Source organism: Pectinophora gossypiella, chromosome 15 (assembly GCF_024362695.1).
Source record: "Pectinophora gossypiella chromosome 15, ilPecGoss1.1, whole genome shotgun sequence".
Classification (NCBI taxonomy): Eukaryota; Metazoa; Arthropoda; class Insecta; order Lepidoptera; family Gelechiidae; genus Pectinophora; species Pectinophora gossypiella.
The window spans coordinates 3,766,760-3,787,047 of record NC_065418.1 but is presented as its reverse complement, the minus strand read 5'-3'; the positions used below and the strand labels follow the sequence as shown (position 1 = coordinate 3,787,047).

The following is a 20,288-nucleotide window of genomic DNA, read 5'->3' as shown; positions in this document are numbered from 1 at the left end:
AGAAAAAAATACGTCAGACATGGCTGTATGGGCATAGTTCCCTTTGCCTTACCCTTCGGGGAAAACCAAAACAAAAAAAAAAAAAAAATGTCTATGGATTATGCATTTTTGTAGCAAAATAATAAAGCCTTGTAATAATAACAAAAGAAACAATGTACGTGAGTTAAAGATATTCGTCTATCTCTTTTTCACAATTTGACAAACCCTATAAATAATCTTTTTAGCTTGTTTATTTGAGGTTATCTGTCTTTGAATTGTATTTTTGCTAATTTGAAAATAAAAAATCCCTATTTTCTTTATAAAGATTACCAAATGTTGCCTAGAAGTTTAGGTAAGGAATGTAACATTGATATTGTACACAACATGTAATAAACCCTACTGGAACTTCAGTACTGATATGTGCAGTTCTATATAAGTAACATATTTTCGCAATTACAGGGTACCGTTCCATTCGGAATGTTTTAAGAATATCTAGAGAGAATTCTACAGTGGCACAGACACAACCCGCTACTGAAAATGCACCTGCAGGTACCGAAGTCTTTAATAAATGTTATTCTAATAATCTCTTACACTCTGTCGCTTTTCTTCAATTTTGTAACATATTAAATATATTTTTTCAGATACTAAGCCACAGAAAAACCCTCTGGACCACCCAGACTATTTCCAAGTCTACAACTTATTTACTATTAAAGATTTATTTGATGCCAGAGTTCATTATGGACATAAGGAAGGTTCTCTCAATGACTACATGAGACCTTACATCTATGGTTCTCGGTTGGGCCATTTGATATTTGACTTGGACGTAACTGCAGAGCATTTACGAAGAGCTTTGAATTTTACTGCACATGTTGCATACAGAGGGGGCATTATTTGTTTCTTCAATAGAAATGCCCTTAATGCACATTTAGTTGAGAAGACGGCTCTAGAAGCCGGGGAGTATGCACATACTAGGTTCTGGCGCGGGGGCATCTTCACTAATGCTAATCATCAGTTTGGAGCAGTCACAAGGCTGCCTGACCTCTGCATATTCTTCAATACACAGAACAATATTCTCAACCAACACACTGCTGTAAGAGATAGTGCTAAGATGTTGATACCTACTATAGGCATTGTTGATACTAACTGCAATCCTAATTTAATCACCTACCCAGTACCAGGAAATGATGACACCCCATGTGCCATAGAATTATATTGTAAATTATTTAAAGCTGCCATTCTACGTGGTAAAGAAGCAAAAATGAAGTTTTTACAAGAGAACAACTAATTAATTGTGTAGTTGTAAAATTTAGAAATAATACACATTAGGTATTAAATAATTAGTTTTATTTTTATAATAGTGACTGTAAAATATACACATGAAATAAAAACAATATCACAAAGTTTATTCTAAAGATTAGGTATTCAATAAGTTGGTCCCAAATAAAAGTAACATGATATACATATGAACAAACTTAATATATAAAGATCAATTCCATGAGTGAGACAACTCAAATTCCATATAAAATTGACTAGCCAATCTCCTCGGAGCGAAGTTTACATCGCATTATCTTAAAAGTATACAACTCGCTTGTGAAATTGATCTTGTAAAGGTATAATATTCAAAACATTAATTACTGTAATAGGATAGCTGTCATAGCACAAAAATCACATAAAATATTGTTCATCCGAGGAGGACTTTGCGCATCATGTGAGGGTGAGGATTTGTGTTCTCCTCCCTACTCTCCCAACTGCCGATGATGCACTTAGAACTGCAGAGATACTGCAGCAATGGGATGCGGTACTTGCCGCAAAAATCCACGAACTTTATGTGTTCCACCCGATTGTCGAAAAACACGCCTGTAACAAAAAAATATATATTCATTACATCTGTGTTATTTTGACATCGTTTCGCGACTTCCTCAGTAATTAATTATACATGTAATTAAACAATTCTAATGTAAACATCGTTGACCTGCATAAAATGTAATAAAACATGCCGCCCAGTTAACAAAGAACTCAACAACGCCATCTTTAGGACGTCAATAATTTTCAGAGTAAACAACTAATCAAAGTAAAATACAGATAAACTGTAATAGCCACAGAGATAAGTATTATAATACAACGACGCATTTAAAACATTTCACAGGAATTACATGTATAATTGTGTTTTTTTTATTTATTCATTTTCTTATAAAAACAATGTTACAAACACTGGCTGGTTGACTTTGCTAACTGACGTATCTGTAATTTTTTGCCAAAGTGATTTGTGTCTTATTAACAATTTCAAAAGGTGTAAATCAGTTTCGCCAAAAATCGCAGATACATCAGTTTGCGACATCAGCACGAAATTTATTAACAATAATTAATATTGCATTGTTTATCTCTGTCATTCTTGATTAACTCTGAAATAAAATTTAATCGTATGGCCTTTTTAACCCTGGAATGACAAGTTACTTTCATATCAGTAAATATTTACTAGTTACATTATATTTGTACATGTTTTTGTTGCTTCTCCAATAAATCTTTTTCTCTGCAATAATTTTCTAGGAAGCGATAGAGTAGGTTAATAAGTAAAGAGGAAAAATTATAAATATTGTGATAATGGGTATTTATATACAAAACGACTTAAGTAAAATAAATAGGTGAACCACCTTCAAATGAGACTGAATAATGAATAGGTAAGGCGTGATTTGGCCTTAATACATCAACATAATTATTCACATTGCAAGTTAAATTGTTGTGAGTCATGCGTGAGTTTATGTAGTGTCATGTCCCACTGCTGGGCACAGTAGATCCTATTCTACTTTGTTAACTAAAACCCCGAATAATACAATAACTTCTTGAATTCTACAGTTTACAAATCAAAAAGCTATACCAGTATAATATTTGTTATGAGATAAATAAAAAAGGCGCGAATCGCTCCACCATCGACAAGCTTCTTCAAGTCCCCCGCCATGACCGTCATCAACCCGATGTTGCCAACAACTTCTACACCTTCATCTAAGAAAGCAATGTTTTGCAATTTGACATTTGCGCATATACCTAAAAGTAAGTGCGCAATGCAAGGAGGAATATCAGCTTAAAATACCAAACTTGAGGTCGAGTCGAGTGGAGGAAGTTTCGAGTCTTCTTCTATCGTGTGGGTTCGGAGGTAAATTACCAACCTCATCAACCCTGGTGTCAGGGTTATTATTGAGTGATTCATGTAACAACAACGACTACTTACTTACATCAATAAGTATTAGTAACCGGGACCAACGGCTTAACGTGTCTTCCGAAGCACGGATGATCTCGTTTCGAGTTATCTTAGAATATGGGTGTTACTCTTAGAGCAACACGGGTCCCAAAAGTAATGGCGGCTGCAGCAGCTTACCTTTACACTTAGGGTTGACGCAGCACTGCGCGGCGCCGAGATACCGAAGCAGTGTGAGCGGCACCTCACCCGGCAGCACGGGCACATCGTGTAGCTTGATGGTGCGGCCCGCCAGCTCCAGCAAAGATGGCGGCTGCAGCGTCATGTCGCGCACGAAACGAACCACCAGCGGGTTGTCCCGGAGACTTAGCTGCGGGGAAAAATTGGGCTTCCAGTAAATTTAACAAAACCCTCTTCTGGACAAATATGTAGTGAATGCTATCTAAGTTAATAATAATAGAATTGCACAAATGCACAAAGACTGATGCTCAGCCAGCGGCGTAGCGTAGTGGGGGCAGGGGCGGCCCGCCCCGGGCAGCACTTTTTAGGGGGCGGCAAATTTTCACAATCTATAATACCTATATATAAAAATGAAACCCGTTTTCTGTTGTCACGACATAACATAAAAACGGCTTGACCGATTTGGCTGATTTTTTTTTGTAGTTTACTAATAATCTGTACAAAGTTCTTACGGAAAAAAGTATTAAGAAAATCTCTCAGAAATATTGAAAAATATACATTTAATTTTGCATATTTTAAAAAACGCGCGTAACGAATATAAACTTCATTCAATTTAAAACAAAAAATCTGCGGTAATTTGTAAATTGAAATATCTAAATAAAAGGGCGGCAAAATTGCCTTCCGCCCCGGGCCGACACCCACGCTACGCCGCTGTTCTCAGCCTAGCCACTCCATTCAAAAATCTTGTGTCATGTGCCGAATAACCTTGTGTGAGCAAGACAGATAGTCCAAGTGCGCTCCTTTACTCTTTAATGGCTTATGGCTTGAATAAACTAAAGTGGCCTATGATTAGTATGATTAGCTTGGACAATATCGGTCCTGCAAGTTTTTTTTTTCCATTTCGCGCTTCAGACTGTAGTGGCCAGTCTCAAACTGGCAAATCGGAGGATTTTCAGAAGCTTTTCTGATGACGTAGGTAATTTATTGATCCATTAATGTACTTATTCGTTAAATATAATGCTCAAATAAAGCTTCTAATTCGAATTTATACCCGTGTGAAATTTCAAAGTTTACAATGCAATAGTTGGGTAGACCGTCTTCAATTTTTACTTAACTAGTCAGCCCCTATTCCTGAAGACAAAAACAAAAATCCTAAGTTTCCTGGGAAAGAGATCTTATGTCATGACAGCCAACGGATGGGATGGCATGATGACCCCCTCGACAAGTGCATTATCTAGCACTTGCGATAAATTGATAACACTCCATTGTGATGACATAGCTTGACATACGTACGTGACATAAAGATAAAGGGGTTATTGTGAAGTTACATTACGATTACGAATTTACGACATTAAGTACCATGTAATAAAGAATAGTACGTCCTCTGTGGTCCAGTGGTTGAGCGTTGGACTCACGATCCGGAGGCCCCGGGTTCGAATCCCGGTGGGGACATATCATTAAAATCACTTTGTGATCCCTAGTTTGGTTAGGACATTACAGGCTGATCACCTGATTGTCCGAAAGTAAGATGATCCGTGCTTCGGAAGGCACGTTAAGCCGTTGGTCCCGGTCACTATTTACTGATGTACGTAGTCGTTACATGAGCCATGTCAGGGGCCTTTGGCGGTTCAATAATAACCCGGACACCAGGGTTGATGGGGTTGTATTCCACCGCACAATCCACACGAAAAGAAGAAGAAGAATAGTACTGCGTATAGAACGGACACTCTCCGCCCCGAACCAATTTGTCGCTGACGTCGCAAACTGACGTATCTCAAATTTTTGGCGGATCTGATTTGCACCATGCTATAGGCTAGTTTCCAACTAGTCAAATCAGTTACTTTTTACTAAACGTCAAAACACGAAATTACTATGGAATTTGTATGAAAAAGCACTCTGTGACGTCATAGAAAAACGTGACAAAATGTCGGACTTATTATTACGTTTTTCTTGATTAAAATTCATAAATAAGTTTAATAGAAAAAAGAAAATGTTTTTCGTTAGTTTTAGATGTGTCTTTATTTAGTAATCAGAATTTCATAATTTATCTTGAACCTAGTACACGACCCAATTGTCAATAAGACACAAATAATTTTAGCAGAAAATTGCAGTAAGTATTTAATTAATATAGGTGCCGTGCTAGATTGACCTCACCCGCCACTGGAACTCACTTTAGTCTACTAAAATTTCCATAACTAAAAGTACTTAGTAGATACTTCCTTAGTATCTGTGAATCCGCGATAACCCTGTTCAGAGAACGCGTGACTTACATTATAGTGTCACAGGTTCGAATCTCGGCTCGGGCTCGGGAGTTTGAATTCATATTTGGATCACACAACATGGCGGACTTTCCAAGCCACGTTCCCCTATTAAAATATAGATGGCGCAGTATATACCTTTAACGTGATAAAATTCCCTATTTTCTCATTGCTTGGGTATACAATAATTAAAAATATAGGTACCTAAGTAATGGCAGAGGCATACACAAAATAAATATTGTTGATATTTGGATCAGATTTATATTATTTTTTTGACGTGACTTATTGAAGTTTTGCAGCGGATGACATTAACTACTTGGCCGGACAAATGCGGAGCGCTGAAGGCTCTCACCCGGTACAACGTTTAAGACAACAGGCCTGAGGGTGCCCAGTTGGGCGCGAACCTCGGCTCAGGGCGTCGTCTGAGAGGAAAAATATTTGAAAGAATTAATCGACCCTAGTGGGTTACTAAATTCTCGGTATCGGTGTCCTGAATGTGTGATTGGCTGCCTCTATGGCTATCAGATTTGTATAGAATATGTTGCTATCCTATATACATATATTGCTTCTCTTTATTTGATCAGAATAATAATGGTTGGACGATGTCTTATGCTTGGGTGTAATAACAAGGGTCATCATTTAATACCCTAAAACAAAGATAAAAGATGCATAGGTATGTCTATTATCCATGACATTAGAAGGTTAAACGAAGGCAGCGTTAGCGCCGTTTATATTATTAACTTACCTATAGGGAACGTGCCCTGAAAAATCCCTCTTTGATATCACGTGGTTTCCACGATTTGTACCCGCTTGGCAATAGGCTCGTCCCCTATACTACATGGGACTTAAACATATCTGGCGAGAAGTGGGTGTATAATATACTAAATACACCTGTACCTACCCTTTCGTGGATACAGGAGTGATGCTATGTTATGTGTTATGTTATATAATAAAGTACAATGTAAGTACCTAATTAAGAAATAACATTTATTAAGTACTTACTATAACCGTCGCGCGCACGTGTAGACCATTATAACTCGTGCAATTCTAATTCAACTTGTAATCTATTAGTTATACTTGATTCTAGAACTGGCAAGACAGTTGTATGCAAATATATTCATTGAATATGTCATTATAAACTATCGATATTATTCACAGAAAAATCTATGCTATTCTTCATAAAAGTCAACTCGGTTCACAGTTGTTTTCAAAAGAAACTTTCTACAAACCAATAAGGACTTTCCAGGTTACGTTTTACCCAAAAATAATATAGATGGCGTTGTATAGACTTGCCTTTGTTTAGTCTTATTCTTTTGGGGAACATAGCTTGGAACGTTTGAGGGATTACATTACGTATTTGTGAGTTTTCTTTTTATATGAAGTACCTACCTATCTACGAGAATTTGAACTCTTTCTTGTACTCGTTTGGGCACACCCCGGATCTCCGGACACTTCATTAAAAAAAAAACGTTTTACACAGACTTTGTTATAATCGTACACGCGTATGAGTGTAATGTCTGACGCCCATACGATTGAAGTTGAAGACTAAAGTAAGACCGAGGGGGGGTGAAGCAAAGTTAGCTCAGCCGCTGGTAGGGAGCGGAGATCTGCTGTTCTCGTACATCAATCTATTATATCAATGACTTCGTATCATCTTGTGATTACTTGAGAGGTCATGGGTGAGACTTTATGTACCTGTACCTATGTATGTATATCATCATGGATATGTATGAACATTCACCAACCTCCGTCAAACATTTCAGCCTAATAATTTGTGTGGGCAGAGTCTTCAAGCGGTTCTTGTGCAGCAGCAGGGAGCGCAGTTGGTTGAGGTCGGCGATGCTCGCAGGCAGCTGCTCGATGTAGTTGTCACTCAGCACGAGAGCCTGCAGTGACGTCAGACGACCCACTGACTCCGGGACCTCGGTGATCTGGTTCCCGCCGAGCGATAATATCTGCAAACTGAACAGAAACCGTTCCAGTATAATCACCATCTACGCTATACCCCAATGGTGTCACCTAACTTGACAAATGGACAGGTTTAACTTTAACAGAAGCGACTGCCAAACAGTTTCAATTGCAATAAATAATAGGTATGATGACCTCAACGCCTGTCGGAGGAAATATCCGGAGTTCGCACAGGACCGGGAGAAGTGGAAGATGCAAGCGAAGAGCGCCCAGAAGATAAATTAAGATCTAGTTTTAAAAGAGGTTAAGAGACGACCCAAGAAAGTGTGGATGGATTGTGTGAAGAAGGATATGTGTCTGAAGGGTGTGTACACTGAGATGACGACTGAAAGAGACGCGATGGATGGAATATGAACATGGGCACAGAGGAAGAGGAATATGTTGTGCGGACCCCACTTAAGTGTGGGATAAAGACAGGAGGAAGTTAAAATGCAGTTTTCGGAGACATCTGCATTTTTGGAGGAAGTTCTTCGCTTTCGTGTCGGCGAGTTATTTGTTTTGGAATTTGACATTCTATTTTCGCGGTAAAAAGGACTCGCCAATAATGGGGCGGTACGATTCTACAAGGCATAGCGTCACAAGGAGAGCTCCATAAGGCTAATAAGTATACAAAAGACATCATCCCCCTAGCATTATCCCGTTTTTTACAGGGTCCACTTACCTTACAGACTGCCTGTCTGACCCGCGAATGGAAAACCAGCCCAATACAGATTAGGTCACATATCTCCGAAAATGCATTGCTTAGGAATATGGGTTTCCTCCGAGCACGTGATAATAATTTATGATCTAAACAATAAATTCGAAAACAAATTCGACAATCATTAATTTAGGCATCTGATGGATTCGAACCTGCGATCTCAAAGTGAGAGGCAAGCATTCTATCAACTGGACTACCACGGCTTAATAAGTATACAGATCTAATAATAACTAGCTTTTGCCCGCGACTTCGTCCGCGTGGCGTGTTATATAAGAGAGAGATCTTTGTGTGTGTGGGAGTGCATATCAAATTTCAAGCATCTAACTTATGCAGTTTAGATTTTTTCATACAATTTTTTCCCCAATAACTCCCATTTTTCAAAATACAGCCAAAAATAAACTTTATATTTACTAAGGTATGCATGCATGCTAGATTGAATCAATTGATTGAATTGATTTTTTTAAATTGATTGTTCATTGAGTTTTAATTTTAATACACACTTCCTCTCTTCCCTTCAACGTTGCTGTGCCCTACAGGGTCCATGTTTTAGTTCCTATGCCTATGTAACACCCCATTGTACTACATGGAATGCAATAAATAATTTAATTGAATTGAATTGAAAACATCTATCTTACGCGGTTTCGATTTTTTCATACAAATGTTTTTTTCCCGCTAACTCCCGTTACCGTGGGAATTTTGCAATATCCTGTTGCAACTAAGCTTTAAGTTAACTAAGGTACCTGCATGCCAAACTTCAAGCGTCTAACTTAAGCGGTTTAGATTTTTCATACAAAAGGATTTTCCCGCTAATTTCCGTTCCCGTGGGAATTCCAGGAATTCCTTTCTTAGTGCACCTCTACGGTACCTAAGCTATGTCCCTTCCAAATTTCAAATGCCTACATTTAGCCGTTCAGGCTATGCGTTGATATGTCAGTCACTGAGTCAGTCAGTTTCTCCTTTTATTTAGATTTGATTTTTTCATACAAATGTTTTTTCCCGCTAACTACCGTTCCCGTGGGAATTTTGTAATATCCTGTTGCAACTAAGCTTTAAGTTTACTAAAGTACCTGCATGCCAAATTTCAAACGTCTAAGTTGAGTGGTTTAGATTTTTCATACAAAAGGATTTTCCCGCTAATTCCCGTTCCCGTGGGAATTTCGGGAATTCCTTTCTTAGTACACCTCTACGGTATCTAAGGTACCTGCATGCCAAATTTCAAACATCTAACTTGAATGGTTTAGATTTTTCATACAAAAGGATTTTCCCGTTAATTCCCGTTCCCGTGGGAATTTCGGGAATTCCTTTCTTAGTGCACCTCCACGGTACCTAAGGTACCTGCATGACAAATTTCAAACGTCTAACTTGAGTGGTTTAGATTTTTCATACAAAAGGATTTTCCCGCTAATTCCCGTTCCCGTGGGAATTTCGGGAATTCCTTTCTTAGTGCACCTCTACGGTACCTAAGGTATCTGCATGCCAAATTTAAAACGTCTAACTTGAGTGGTTTAGATTTTTCATACAAAAGGATTTTCCCGCTAATTCCCGTTCCCGTGAGAATTTTGGGAATTCCTTTCTTAGTGCACCTCTACGGTACCTATGGTACCTGCATGCCAAATTTCAAACGTCTAACTTGAGTGGTTTAGATTTTTCATACAAAAGGATTTTCCCGCTAATTCCCGTTCCCGTGGGAATTTCGGGAATTCCTTTCTTAGTACACCTCTACGGTATCTAAGGTACCTGCATGACAAATTTCAAACATCTAACTTGAATGGTTTAGATTTTTCATACAAAAGGATTTTTCCGCTAATTCCCGTTCCCGTGGGAATTTCGGGAATTCCTTTCTTAGTGCACCTCTACGGTATCTAAGGTACCTGCATGCCAAATTTCAAACGTCTAACTTGAGTGGTTTAGATTTTTCATACAAAAGGATTTTCCCGCTAATTCCCGTTCCCGTAGGAATTTCGGGAATTCCTTTCTTAGTGCACCTCTACGGTATCTAAGGTACCTGCATGCCAAATTTCAAACGTCTAACTTGAGTGGTTTAGATTTTTCATACAAAAGGATTTCCCTTCACTACTCTGCTCCTATTGATTGTAGCGTGATGAAAAGTATACTATAACCTGTCCAGGAGTGTGAAGAATAATTGTACCAAGTTTTATTAAAATCCGTCCAGTAGTTTTTGTTTCTATAAGGAACATACAGACAGACAGACAGACAGACAGACAAAAATTTTACTGATTGCATTTTTGGCATCAGTATCGATCACGTATCACCCCCTGATAGTTATTTTGAAAAAATATTTAATGTACAGAATTGACCTCTCTACAGATTTATTATAAGTATAGATAAAGTTTATTTAGGTAAAAACTACGATCGACACACATATATACATTTACAACATTAATTAAAATATACACACATTAATATTTAAGTAGTTAGAAAACATAAAGGTATATGGGTGTCGCATTTCATCAAAAAAGGCCAGGGTTCAGTGAAAATTTACCAAGAGGGCAACACTGATTTTGTAAGGCTACTAGGTCCTAGGCCAGAGCCGTTAAACCCTTTCCAAAAAAAATTCTACCTACCTACCTCATTAGTGTTGTTAAATTTTAGACTTTTGATAATTCAAGCGACCAGGTTTCCAATTAACCTGAATTGGCAGTTCGTTAAGGCGGTTTCACAACGCACTTGACCCCATTATTCGCTTCGATTACCAGACGAGCACGAATTAGGAGAGGGATACTCGACACGGTAGGTATTATATTTTTTAAGCCTGACGTTTCTTTACACGGGTACGGTCACGAGCATTAATATGTATACACTTTGGTACCATGTCACATTAACTTTTTTGACAAATTGAACTGTAAGTCTCACTAAGTGTCAAATATGTTAGTGCGACAGAGTCCTAAAATGGGTACATTATATTGTTCATGACTGTACGCGCTTAGTTCATCATACGATGGCTGTACGTCTGACTACCCCAATTGGGAATATTTATAATTTATTGTGATACCGACAATTCAATCATTGACATCATCCGCTATTGGCTATCACAAAACCTCATCTCTACTTGTGCGAAACATCGCCTCTACATGCTTAGTCGAGAGCTTATATTTTTAATTATTTTTATAGATTTAAGTATGTTTCTTTAAGCAGTATATAAAGCGATGGTTGGTGGTAGGGCTGGCAGAGGAAGACCTAGAAGGACGTACATTAGCCAAATTGGAGATGTCCTTAGAAAAGGTTCAGTGCGATCTACTCTGAACCGGCGTGCGTGTATGAAACGATTAATGAATGTGGAGGAAGCAAGAGACGTATGACAGGATCGAAGCAAATGGAATTCCATAGTCTTTGCTTACCCCGGTGGGAAATAGCTGTGAGTTTATGTATGAGTTTACAAGTATGTTTCATACGCATAATGGGCGCTATAAGTAGAGTTGCGGAGATCAGTCCTTACGCGAATACCAATGCCGAGATACTATTTTAATAGTAGTATTTTAATAGTTTTTTTTTTTATTTTTTTTTCGTTATTTTATAATACTTAATAGGCTAGTTTCCAATCAGTTACATTTTATTAAACATCGAAACACGAAATTACTATGGGATTTGTTTGAAAAAGCAACCTGAGACGTCATAGAAAAACGTGGCAAAATGTCGCACTTATTATTACATTTATTTTTATTAAAATTCATAAATAAGTTTATATATACGTTTTTATTGTCACCTTCAGGTCTGTTTTTATTTAGTAAGTACCTAATCTGAATTTCATAATTTATCTTTGACATAGGAAACAATCCAATTATACCTGGATTATATCTAATGTTCTACACTTCTACACCCATTAATTAGAGTCTTTAGAGCCTCGTCTGTCAGGTCTCACCTATCCATCAATGAACCTGTTGTTAACGGCCTCTGTGGTCCAGTGGTTGTGCGTTGTGCTCACGACCCGGAGGTCCCGGTTTCGAATTCCGGTGGGGACAAATCACAAAAATCACTTTGTGATCCCTAATTTGGTTAGGACATTACAGGCTGATCACCTGATTGCCCAAAAAGTAAAATGATCCGTGCTTCGAAAGGCACGTTAAGCCGTTGGTCCCGGTTATTACTTACTGATGTAAGTACGTAGTCGTTACATGAGTCATGTCAGGGGCCTATGGCGGCTCAGTAATAACTAATAACCCTGACACCAGGGTTGATGGAGTTGGTAATTCACCTCACAATCCACACGATAGATGAATGAACCTATCGTCACAACTCAGACACTCCATACAAACAGTGTGTGTGCCGTCTTCCCGTGCGTGCGAAAGAGACATGTAGATCGCGCTCGCTCCTTTACGCTTTAAATGTACTTACTAAAGTAAAAATCGAAGGGAACAGTTGAAAAATATTATTATTGTGATAGTAATAGGTAATATTAGTATTTTATATAAACCTAGGTACCTTTTAGTATCTTCTGTTATCTAATCTCAGGCAGACAGATTAGGTTTTACATTTTCGTTATCTAACTGTAGATGGATAGCTGAAAAGCTTTTAAGTAGATAGGTTCTATTTTTTCTTGTTCAGGCTTCAGAAGAGATATCTATGAGATCATTATTGTTTAATATAATGATAGGGTTTTTTGTGGACCATAACTTTGAAACTACTAAGATTTTGCTGAAAATTGCACTAAGTATTCCCTAAGTTGGATGATACTTAATTCAATATTTGTAGTTTCTGAGTGGAATAACACAGTGAACTGTCAAATTGGTAACTTCCTTTTTTGAAGTCGATTAAAAAGGAAGGTCTGTGAACCTAAGTGAAGCCTGTGCAATTTTATGCTCCCTTAATCCTACGTAGTGCCGCGGGTAGGTAGAAAATCAGCCATAGAGGGGATAGACCATAGTCCACCAACTCTTCGTTTGAAACAGGACAAAAATAGGACAGCAGTAGTACTTATTATTCCCGTCAACATTTTCATCCTCACCATTTTGTATCGATGGTAATCCACAACTGTGCATTTCTCTAGAAACTATCTACCTCGCATAACTAAACTGTAGAATGTATTGTCGCCTGCGGTATTTTCGGATAGATACGACCTTCAAACCTTCCCAAAAAGAGCGTACGTACGGTCACGAGCATTAATATGTATACACTTTGGTACCATGTCACATTCACTTTTTTGACAAATTGAACTGTAAGTCTCACTAAATGTCAAGTATGTTAGTGCGACAGAGTCCTAAAGTGGGTACATTATATTGCTCATGACTGTACTCCTATCTGAACGGCCAGCCACGCACTTCTCTGACCCCTGGTGTTGTGGACACCTGTCATTGGCGACGGTATGAGCTTATCACCAGACGAACCGTCTGCTCGTTTGTCTCCTATATTACTTATAAAAAATAATCTTCATGTTGGAATGTTCAAGGTGAGCCGAAGCAATTCCTTTCAAGTCAGTAATAACCCTGACACGAGGGTAGCTGAAGTTGGTAATAAACCTATCACCTTACAACAGTATTTTTTTCTGCGGTTTCAGGCAGAAGATCTTTATACCAAGTATCTAGACTCACTTTTAATAAGATAATAATACAACAGTATGTTGTCGCAGTTAGTCGGCTAGACAGATAACGGCATAATAATAATGACGTATCGTAAAATGACATATTAACTACAATTTATCGCCCGATAAAGGGAATTAGCATGTCGGGGCAACTTATCGCATTTTGGACCTCAATAGGGTTCAAGGAAAATGCGACTGACTGGGTTGATTACTATTTTATTTCACAATATTTTGTAACTAACTTTTATTTTTATTTTACTCGTTATATCGAACCGGGAAACAGGATAAGCGGCTCGGAGAGCGGAGTATGAAACCGCCAACCGCGTCGGTGTGCAGTGTCATATAAAATCGCCCATCCGGCATAATACGTACAAGGTCTTAGTGACATCGTAACGAATACTGAGGGGCATGATTCAGACCATGATTCCGAGTTGATATCAAGTAGAATTTTCCTGCGCAAAATTCATGTTTGCGGTGGAAAATTCCACTTGATATTAACTCAGAATAATCAGCTGAATCATATCCCTCAGTATTCGTTTCGATGTCACTTACACCCCGTACAAGTACATACGGTAGCCATACAAGTAGGTATGGGTGTTAGTGACACCGTAACGAATACTGAGAGGGATGATTCAGACTATGATTCTGAGTTTATATCAAGTGGAAGCTTCATCCTCATCATAATTATGCTAAGTTAAACCTACTTTACCATTTACTTATACTCGTGTGTTCGATTACGGCGGGATGCACGAGTATTCTTCTTTCGTTGTTAGCAGGTCCCGGAGTTATTTTCACCGACCGAGAAAGCTTTGAGTAGAGTTACATGCCCTTAGCATGTAACCATTGCATGCTATCTATCACGCATGCCCAGATAGTGGTGGGAGACGCGTGGCGCCTTTACTCCGAGGTTGCAGATGCAGTATAGTTATAGAGTTCTTATTATTAATGATCTGTGATTCGGTATTTGGTTCGGTGATCCGTGTTGCTTCTAAGGTTTTGTTCTATGGGTTTGGTAAACTCGCCAGTCCAATGTGTTTCCGGTTGGTTTCCGGAGGCCCGTGTTGCTCTATGGTTTTGTTTCAAATCATCGGTTTTTATAGGTAAGTATAATAAAATCTTTTTTCTGAAACTTTTTTGAACACTATCCACGGCATTTAGAGTACATTTTTATTGTCATCCAGATGTAACCAAATCAAAACAAGTTTCAAACATTTTTCGGTTTAGGCGGCTGTGGCGTTAAAAATTGCACATTACCATGTTTTTGGATCACGTGAATAAACATTGGTAAGTGATACATTGACTATGTTACTCAACCGTTGTTATAGGGTCATGGTCTTTCTTGCTTCATGTAGATGTACTCAGTATGCTTGAGGCATATAAAAGGACTGTACGGACTTCGCGTACTTACATGTTGTTATGTAGTGGGCCGAAATATGGAGCCTGGGTCTGTATTGGCCTTATGTAACATTTTTAGAATCTCTGTAACCACCAAAAGAAGGTCCAGTAGGCCGCAGGTACAAATGATCTTCTTTTATCGAAGAAGAAGGCATTTATGATGATGAAGAATATAACGGATACAACATTATGTAGAGTTTCGGAACACTCATCTGATAGTATGTAGGTAACCTACCTAAGTGTGAGGAAAATGGGTGGATGCGATTCGCGATTGAACAAATGTCTGTGGTTTACCAAATGTTTGCTAAAACAGGTGTAAAAGAGAGATTTTTGCTCTAGGTTTGATTCTGAAGAAGACGCAAAAAATTACCTATAAGTTCTGTGTTAGGCATATAGGAAGTTATTCTGTGTTAATGGTAAATACCAGTCGTGTTTGTGAAATAACAAACTAACACGTTCAACAAGGGTAGTCAGTAGAAACTGGACACCTCTTTTCAGTCCCATACCCTAACAAAAGCGTATTCGTTCAGCCGAATTGCTTTCTTCTTTTGGATCAGTATTTGTTTAGTTTAATATACTACTTACCTACCTATTTGTTACTTTTTAAATAATTCATTTGCAGCTTTACATACCTACCTATTTAGGTACAATTTTTCTTCAATACTGATCGTTTAATATCGAAATATTGAGTTCTTGTGTAGTTTGTTCTTCTTCTTCTATCGTATGGGTTGTGAGGTGGAGTACCAACCTCATCAACCCTGGTGTCAGGGTTACTATTGACCCGCCAAAGGCCCCTGACATGGCTCATATAACGACTACTTACTTACATCAGTATGTAGTTTGTTGTTCATAATACTTTCCTTACTTACATATTATTATTATGTTAAACAACATATGACTAGATTTTTTATTGGACATCGCGAGTTCCTCAGGTTCGTAGGGAGGTATGTTATCCGTTGCGTTGAATAGATCGTCGCTGATGTTCCGAACTGACGTATCTGCAATTTTTTCCGAAACTGATTTGCACCTTTTGCAATTGCCTATACAACTCAAATCACTTTAGCAAAAAATTACAGATACGTTAGCAAAGTCAGCCACGAGATAAGGTACCTCTAACAACTACGGTTCTGTTTGCGGACAGACCCGTAAATAGATTAAAGACAGGAGAATAGTCTTGAGGTCGCAGGAGGTAGCTAGCTAGATGGATAATGGAAGTTATTTACTCATACCATTAACATAAACACGAGTAACATAATACAAAGAGGACAATGATGTTTATTCTCCAGAGAGGAACTACATAAGTGCAGATGTTAATTTAAACAAACAAAACTTATATTAATGCGAACAGCGGAAACTGAAAGGAAACTACGGACGTCGGACAATCAGTGTAAAGTTTAAAAACTTTAAAACATTCACATTCTTAATAGGTACCTAATGATTTCTTTTTGGCTAACACGATGGACTTACCTACTCAACTTCCGAATTTCCTTTGGTATTTTCTGGATCTGATTCCCGCCTAAGTAGAGGTATTTGAGGGATTTTAGCTCTAATACTTGTTCGGGAAAGAAGTTCATTTGATTGCCGCTGAGGTTGAGCTCCTTTATCGTGTTTTTGGAGGAGCTAAAACACTTGGGCAGCGATTCATTGGTAAGCTGGTTGTGTTTGGCTATGAGGGACGTAAGAGGGCAGTTCTTGAGGATGTCTGGGAGCGACGTCAGCCTGTTATTGCTCACGTCCAATATCTTCAAGTTGCAAAACCTGTTTATTGTCTCTGGCAGCGAGGTGATCCGATTGTGGTTGAGCAGAATGATTTCGTAATTTTCCGCGCAATCTTTCTCGTCGACGACGCTCCTCAATTCCGACGCGAACGTTTCAGTGTCTATGAACTGGCTCGTTAGGTCGAGGGTCTTCTGTTCCCTGGTGTCACTGTCGCAGCTATCCGACGTGTAGTACTCCATTTTTGGCTACTAAATCACTAGTTGTAGAAATAAGTAGTAAATTCGACCATGCTAAGTAGTGCAATAGCAGCCGCGGGCGACCGCTCGCCTCGGTCGCGGCGCACGCGCAACTGCGCAGCGACCGGCACTCCGCGCCTTGCCTCTCTCTGAAGTTCTTGTTCGGTTGATAATAGAGATAAACGCTGAGGCTCGTCGCTGCATGGAAACAAGCTGTTATACAATTGATTGAATAAGGCGACTCTTGACTTTGCGGGAATTCAAAATGTGATCTCCGGTGATATTGAATCGAAACATATGTAGTTTTAAAATCAATACTTACATTACTGTTCACGTAACTACCTTTTAGGTACCTACAATAAATAGTTGATCGATTTCGAAAGTATAGAAGGTACTTACGTATGTAGGTATGCGTTATTTTCATGCTTTATTTTTCGTTTTTATTTATTTTCTTCTCATTTATTTGTATTCAAATATGCACAAGAAGAAATTAACAAAGCGTTCAATAATTTCAAATGCTTTATATTTTTATTGTATCATAATTTATATGTATGAGTCTTTTAGTCTTTGTATGTCTTTGTATGAGTCTGTTTAAGTCTTTCCCGCCAATAAAATTATATAGCTAAAAATCCGAGTAGTGTAGCCTGTTACTTTTAAAAAGTAATATCCATAGACAAGGAACTGTTTTACCGACAGAGCATGAATGTTCGTCCAAATTGTCAATAGATGACGCTAGTTAGATTCAGTCTATGGCAATTTTGTGACGTCACCTTCGTTCGTTCGGTGATCGAAGGCACGAATGTCTGCCGAAAGCAACCGAATCAGCCGAATGAAAGAGCGAGTACGAGTCTGAAGAAGAAACTAAAAATCTGTCGTTCACTTTTAGTGATGTAAATTTTGAAAATTTATCAAAATGATATTGTAAAACGTTTCAAAGACAGTCTTATTTTGATTTTGATTGTATCATAGTGATATTGTTTTGACTATTCCATCCGTAACTTTGTATTTCGTCGGCAAAGTGAGAGAGTTCAGTGCGAGTGCAAGGGTGGTAACGAGAAATGTGAAGTATCTATGAAGTTCAGGATTCTAAGGCCGTTTATTTTGTACCTATAATAATGAGCGGACGCCCCAGGACCACATCGTTCGCCGAGGGCAGCAAATCCGTTCGAAAAACATTCGAAAATCAACCTCAGAAACCGCCTCTAGGAGGAGTAAAAATTAGCAGTAAGTACCACCTAACCATTCTTTTGTCGGCCATCGTGATTTCCTACGCCTGTGACGTATCTCGATACTGACAATTTTAAATATGGCTGCGAACTGCCACAAATCAACTTTTACTAAATTGTTGGGGACGACTAATTTCTAAATCAATATCGGTACTCGTCACTCTCGTAGCTTTACAAAAATGGCCACAGGCTACGCTTCCTTTCTGCCACATATGCTCGATGTGTGACATATCACGTCAAAATACCTAGCACTTTTTGTAAAATGCGTCGTATTTTATGATTATCTCGTGGATACCAAGTGACCCTGTACGCGATTCCTTTATGATTCCACATAACCTATTTCTGATACGCCTTGTGTCAGCTGCGAAGTAGTTTCATGAATTAATACCTACTAAGATTACTTTGCCTTGGAGGTTACTCTTATATGACGTAATAAATAATTAATAATGTAGAGGATACTTGTAATAATTACTCTTTCTTTATTGAGCAGGCCTTAGAATCTGCCAATCTTCAACATTTCCTCATAAGAAAGTTAATTTTGTGTGGTGCAAGGCTTTGTTACAATGGGTTAAGCTTCTTAGACGAAAAAGTCTGTTTCTGGTCACTAATTGCTTAATTCATAGAAAGAGAATGTGGAAGGAATACTGATTATCGGTTTGGTTCTCTTGCAGCATAGCCTTAACTTTTATAATGCTAAGTAATTTATTATTTGTATGATCACCTTTTCTTACTGGCATCATACCGCAATGAAGTATGATAATAATGTTTATTCTAATGATAACCAAATTAATTAATAGACTAAAATAATAGGCATTGGAAATTATGATAATTCTTTATACCAACCACATAAATTGTCTAGGTAAAGTACCTATGTATTTTGTCTTCATTGTAATAATAACATAGATAAAACATGCCTCTTAAATTGAAAGAAAATAGGGATCGTAACAGTTTAAATTTCTAATTATTCCATTTCTTTTACAGTCACTCTGTTAGAAATTATTTCAATATAAAACTTTAATTACTATTGCATGTTAATTGTATAGCATGCATTTCTATGTTACATATTAAAGCTGTTTGCATGTTTGTAACACTAAAGTATGAGTTACTTAGAAAGAGTTGCTTTTTATTTCTGAGCAAATTGTGCCTTATTTTCTTGGAATAGGTATTTCTTTGTCTATGTTTGTTGTAGGTATCTAATATATAGTAGGTACATTTCCAAGTTATCTATCTATTCTATATAATGCTAATTATTGCTTCAGTGTTGTCTGATAAGATAAAATAAGTGGTCACTATTATGATGGAAATGACAATTTAACATCAATTTGACTGAATTCAAATGTGCTGTTATACAACTTTATTCTTGCATCTTGTGGTTGTCTATAGGATAGTAATTCGAATTTCTATCAGCAACAAAATGTAGATAAAAAATATTATAATTGGTTTGAAATATTGCATACAGGTACCTATACAGGTTTTTCTTTTGATATAGTTCAATATGATTGAATGACAAATACAGACACTAGTTCACTTTTGTTAGCCATTAATGACAAGTGCATTAAATCAAATAAAATACATATACTTTATTGTGGCATTTGTAAACTCAAGAGGTTTAGGTACTTATAATCAGCATGAATTTAATCCTTATTGCGACCACCACTCATCACAAATCACTATGCAATCACATTGATATTTAAGAACATAAATATGATTTAGTAAACAGTTGACTTTACAGTAATAGATTACCAGATTATTTGCAATTAACTTAATATGTCAATATGATGCATTTCCATAAAATTTTCCATATTTCTTGTTTAGTGTTGATCTAAGGTTAATATTTGTTTGACACACAACAGATAATGACAGCTATATCGAACTAAATTTAATGTTCCAATTATCTGAGG

At 37.7% G+C, this 20,288-nt stretch overlaps 3 protein-coding genes across 4 annotated transcripts in view; 2 read left to right on the top strand and 1 right to left on the bottom strand.

The window, feature by feature from the left end:
• Window positions 1-187: 187 nt before the first annotated feature.
• LOC126373196 (28S ribosomal protein S2, mitochondrial) lies at window positions 188-1,780 on the top strand. The gene is made up of 3 exons (XM_050019244.1): window positions 188-331; window positions 439-528; window positions 621-1,780. The coding sequence occupies exons 1-3, from the start codon at window positions 313-315 to the stop codon at window positions 1,262-1,264; spliced, it is 753 nt and encodes a 250-aa protein (XP_049875201.1). The 5' UTR covers window positions 188-312; the 3' UTR covers window positions 1,265-1,780.
• On the bottom strand, window positions 1,307-17,312 carry LOC126373163 (leucine-rich repeat-containing protein 58). The gene is made up of 4 exons (XM_050019196.1): window positions 16,674-17,312; window positions 7,356-7,572; window positions 3,353-3,542; window positions 1,307-1,836 (listed from the first exon to the last, which is right to left on the bottom strand). Exons 1-4 carry the CDS (start codon window positions 17,162-17,164, stop codon window positions 1,661-1,663), a joined length of 1,074 nt encoding a protein of 357 aa, XP_049875153.1. The 5' UTR covers window positions 17,165-17,312; the 3' UTR covers window positions 1,307-1,660.
• A 658-nt stretch (window positions 17,313-17,970) lies between these two features.
• Window positions 17,971-20,288, top strand: part of LOC126373148 (glycogen synthase kinase-3 beta) — a 39,375-nt gene continuing 37,057 nt past the window's right edge. The window contains exon 1 of one of the 2 annotated variants that reach the window (XM_050019173.1): window positions 17,971-18,385. In XM_050019173.1, the coding sequence (XP_049875130.1) occupies window positions 18,277-18,385 (109 nt within the window). In that variant the 5' untranslated portion in view covers window positions 17,971-18,276. The remainder of the gene's footprint in view (window positions 18,386-20,288) is intronic. The other variant, XM_050019175.1, reaches the window with a different exon arrangement.

Coding starts and splice junctions, on each gene's coding strand:
- LOC126373196 (XM_050019244.1), top strand. Junction 529..620: donor TACTGAAAATGCACCTGCAG/GTACCGAAGTCT, acceptor ATATTTTTTCAG/ATACTAAGCCACAGAAAAAC.
- LOC126373163 (XM_050019196.1), bottom strand. CDS start 17,164: ATGGAGTACTACACGTCGGATAGCTGCGACAGTGACACCAGGGAACAG. Junction 7,573..16,673: donor GAAATTCGGAAGTTGAGTAG/GTAAGTCCATCG, acceptor GTTTCTGTTCAG/TTTGCAGATATTATCGCTCG. Junction 3,543..7,355: donor GGCTGAAATGTTTGACGGAG/GTTGGTGAATGT, acceptor TTTTCCCCGCAG/CTAAGTCTCCGGGACAACCC.